Raw genomic sequence first — 4854 nt, 5'->3', positions numbered from 1 at the left:
ATTCTCACCACATGTCCATACCAGCGCAATCGTCTCTCTTGCACACCACAACTGATGCTTCTAATGTTCAGCTTTTCTCTCAAGATACTTACACTCTGACGGGTATTCACATTGACATTACACATCCAACGGAGCATACTGGCTTCATTCCTTGCGAGCTTACGTATGTCCTCAGCAGTTACAGCCCATGTTTCACTGCCATGTAGCATGGCTGTTCGTACGCATGCGTCATACAGTCTGCCTTTTAATTGTGAATGGTAATAGATATATGTTTAATGAATTGCTGAATGGAAAAAATAAAATAAAAAATGTGCTATGGTTGTGATTATGATTTTGATGATGAATGAATGAATATGTGAATGAATATGTGTATGCATGTATAAAATAAAAAAGAATGTACACTTGTAAAAAGTAATACGTATGTATGCATGAAAAGAAGAAAGAAAAGTGCCATGTGAATAAATATGAATAAATATGAATTGCCTTACTTTGTCAGTGTCTTTATCTGATACTGATTGTGGATTGTTGGGTAGAAGAGTAACATCAGCTTTTGGTGGGATTTCATTGTATACAAACACAATCAGATGATCTGCTGTTACATGAAGCAACTAGAATATAAAGAGAGATGAAAAATGTACCAATGTGACTGGAATAATTTGGAGATCTGAGTTAAACTGGAAAATCGATTCACAAATCTCTTCACTAGTGAAATTGCTCTATATGTGCTTTATGGAAATGAAGAGCATTTTTGCTTTTATGAATATTTTCAGGAGCTCTGTGACTAGTGGAATAATGGCAGGAAGTTATTCTCAAGCTGGAGACCTGTCCTGATTTTTGGCATTGGGTGAGCTAGGCTAAAGCTACTCTTGGGCCATGTTATAGTGTTAAATATTTTATCTTTGACTCTTTGATAAAAGACAATTGCCTGAAACATTAAATTTTTCATACTTCAAGGTAAATCAATTTCTAAATTTCCCTTTGAATTTTTGCCAGCACAGGCTTCTTCAATTTCAGATTTTACCATATCTTTTAAGCAATTAGATTTTCAACTGCCAATCACTTAAGAATGATATAAGTGTGTATATATATTTGACAGCTAGATGGACTGAGGAAGACAAAAGTAAGTGCCTTTCTTAAGAATTCAGTTCATAGACAATAACAAGATTTGAACTATTTATCAATGTCACAGCCATTCTTGTACAAAAAAAAAATATATAAATAAAATAAAGAAAAAACTAAGAAAGTTCAGAGATAAACTTACGTCTATTAATCTTTCTTGCAGTCGTTTCTTAAGCCAGGACCTCCACTGCTGATCATATCTATTGATGTGATCAATATTGGATGAGAACGTTAACTGGATTCGTCTGATGTAGTCTGGTATGAGAAATCAAAGTACTATTTAATGAACAAGTGTCATGAAAAGAAAGTTAAAATTTTAGAAATTTATACATTGGTATTTTTTAGAATAATCTGTCAACCTGAAGATCTTCATTTCTTTTTCCTACATTATATTTCAGCTGTCCTCTGTTATATTTCTGTTGTCATACATTATATTTCAGCTACCCTACATTATATTTCAGCTGTCCTATATTGTATTTAAGTTGTCCTACATTATATTTCTGTTGTTTCATTCTCTGTTTCTCTTTAACCAATCAATTTGTCTGTCTGTCTGTCTGCCTGCTTGAACCTATACAGTGGATGTTATGTGGAAAAGGATTTGAGAGTGTGTGAGTGGAAGTGGCAATAAAACTAGGGGATGTCAAGAAGAGGCCACTGTTGTAGTGGTAAAAATGTAGAGAGAGGAGACACACCACAATATGTGAATAAACCATGTTTAGGAGCGATTTTTATGTCATTCTGTTAGAGTTTGGGTTTTGGATGGGGTCTAGAATGTCTCGAAGTTACATACAAGGGATTTTCCTTATGTGTGTGTGTGAGTGTATATGTATGTGTAATCTAAAACAAGGTATTTGTCTATAGCATAGCTGTCAAAACATTGAAACTCTAAACTGGAATCAAGAGTTCTGAAGAAAATAATTATTTCCCTGACTCTCTTGTCATTGATGTTATCATCATGATAAGCAGCATTGCTGCTACTGCCACCACTTCTGTCATTGTTATCATTGTCATCAACAACAACCACCGTACTGATGACAACAACAACTATAGCAACAGCAGCGACAACAATGCCAACAGTGACAGCAATGACAATAACTGGATTGGTGCCATAGAGACTGGAGCTGTGAATGTCCAAAGCAGTGGCAACATTAGCAGAAAGAAGAACAACAGGGATCAGATCAATAGAAGGAAGAATAAACACTGAGTCAGTGTTGACCTTCCATACTATGGGGAGATGGTGGAGAGCCAGTTAAAAAACGCTGTCTGGAGATCTGACCTCACTGTCAAAATCATGAGATGGGGCCACATGCTCAGACACTACCTTGCACACACCAACAACATATTGGATGCATGCTGCCTAAAACATGAATGATCCAACCAACAGAGAGTGCTTGGCTATGTTTTAAATCCAACGTGGTGTAACTGATGATGACATACATAGGATCGACCAGGAGACACTTCACTTTAGGGTGAAGGAATATCTGTACAACGCCACACCACCCAGTGCCATATTCCAACATTATGATGGAGATTTCTCCGCCTGTATACTAATTGAAGGGGAGGGATGCAATTAGCCTCAGAGTAACAGAGGCACACTCTATTAGGAAGCAAGCACTGAGCCTGAACTGCCATAATGAGCTGGATGTGTGGAAAGATGTCTATTGCTCCTAGGATCTTTAATTGTGAAAGAGTGGAAAGCTAACCATCATCAAGAAAGGGTGGAAGTATGAATTTTAAAAAATATTTGATGAAGAACCCTTGGTTCAAAAGCACTAACTAAATGAGCTACAACACCCAGCAACAAGGCTTACTCCAGGCTACATGCCACAAGTTGGTCGGACTGTCTGTCCATCTGTCAAGCTAGCTAGCTATCTGTCTGCCTGTCTATCTACCTGTCTTTCTATCTATTTATTTGTCTGTCCGTCCATCCATACATATATATTACAATGAAAGATGTGGGAATATGCATGTTACACCTGGAGAAGTACAGAACAAGATTTTTACAGTAGATTTTGCATAATTCGTCACGTCTAAAGGAAACTAAAAATTATTTACAATTAAAACTCAACTGTACTTAAAATATTGCAGCTGAGAATAACATTTAAAAAATTTACTATATTTTATTAAAACAACAATCATGAAAACTTTACTCAGTTTTTCCAAAAGTAAGCCCTTCTGATTTAAAGTCTTTTCATGTATAGCTCCAGTAATTTTTATTATTTTCAGAAAAGAAATTATTTAAGCAAAATTATTTAAGTCTGTACTTAAGCCCATGGGCTTATTTTTTGGAAAAAGCAGTATTTTAAAAATGAAATAAAATAAAATTAATTTAAAAAACAATATAGTAGAATTTGCTTAATTAGTCATCCCTAGGAGAAAACCAAAAGTGACAAATTAAGTGAAGTAATGAATTAGCCAAAGCCAAATTAGGCTAAGTCTACTGTATTAATGCTAACTAATACATTTTACTTATGATTTATTTGCCAGATTATTATTATTTTTTTTTTAATATGGAAAAATTGACTGAGCATATGGTTGATTTGAAAACCATATGACCATTCTACTGCAATCAATGTAATGATATTTCAATTCAAGTAAAAAAAAATCTTGTGTAATTTTATTAACAACTTCATATTTTATTGTTTGTACTTGATACAACTAAATAAAATGGCTATTTTAATTGTATATTTCGAAAGATATGATTTAAAAAATATTTTTTGTTTAAATTTATTTTTGATTATTTTTGTACCAAGCTTTTAAAGATTTACTTGTTTTTTAGATTCTCATGAATAAGATAAATTATTTCAAATTTACCTAATATAATGTATTTTAATTAACATGCATGTGCCTGCACTTTTCATTGTAATCCACTTTTTTTTCCAGGCAATGCAATAAAACTAATAAATATTTTTTAGTTAAAAAATATTTGAATAATTTTTCATTGTTGATGACTGAATTAAAATAAGAATTTTATGAATGAGAAATGTAATCATAATTGTAAAAAATATTAGATCCTATATCTTCACTGTATATACAATTTTTATATTGAAACAAAGTGCATAATACAAACATGCCAAAAAAGAACATGTGAAAATTCATTATGCAAAATAATTTTCTGTATAGTAGTGAATATTAATGTAATACTAATTTTAATATAAATTCAAGAAATAATTGAGCTATATCTATATATAGTAAGAAGAGTTAGCAAGAAGAGGTATGAAAATATATCTACTATATAGTAAGAAGAGAATCTGGTCATATGAATAGTAAAGCCATAGCTAATACAAAATTTTTTAAAATGCAAAAATAGCTAATGCATCCACCATAAGGCAGAAGGAGTCACCTGCCCTTGTTAGGGCAAAGTTAGTTTGTTAGTTGAAATTCATGCAATTCAGCTACTGCTGTTGTCAACTTGCCTGAAAATAAAAAATCTGAACCCTGCAACTCTGAAAATCCAGTCATACTGTCTGAAAGCGAAAACCTTGTCAATTTACTCTAAGAAATAATCATCTAAATTCTGCTACTCTTAATATTGAATTAAAGCTTAAAAGCAAACAAAAACTTATTAAAACTTCAGAAGTTCTTACAACTTTGGTTGTCGTAATGCTTTCTTTTCCTTTGTTTAATAAAAATTCTTCCTCCTATAATGATTTTGCTTTCATTTTGTGATAGACAACTATCATGCAGGAAATGCCAGCTTCTAAATCCTGCTTTCTGATTAGGTGAAAGTGATTA

At 32.7% G+C, this 4854-nt stretch overlaps 1 protein-coding gene across 1 annotated transcript in view; it reads right to left on the bottom strand.

The window, feature by feature from the left end:
- Positions 1–4854, bottom strand: part of LOC106878084 (VPS10 domain-containing receptor SorCS3) — a 1235712-nt gene that overhangs the window by 77529 nt on the left and 1153329 nt on the right. Inside the window, exons 21-22 of the mRNA XM_052972785.1 lie at positions 1262–1374; positions 489–608 (exon numbers count right to left, since the gene is read on the bottom strand). Of these exons, the coding sequence (XP_052828745.1) occupies positions 489–608; positions 1262–1374 (233 nt within the window). The remainder of the gene's footprint in view (positions 1–488; positions 609–1261; positions 1375–4854) is intronic.

This window comes from Octopus bimaculoides, chromosome 14 (genome assembly GCF_001194135.2).
Source record: "Octopus bimaculoides isolate UCB-OBI-ISO-001 chromosome 14, ASM119413v2, whole genome shotgun sequence".
NCBI lineage: Eukaryota > Metazoa > Mollusca > Cephalopoda > Octopoda > Octopodidae > Octopus > Octopus bimaculoides.
This window is presented reverse-complemented; position numbering and strand designations above follow the sequence as displayed.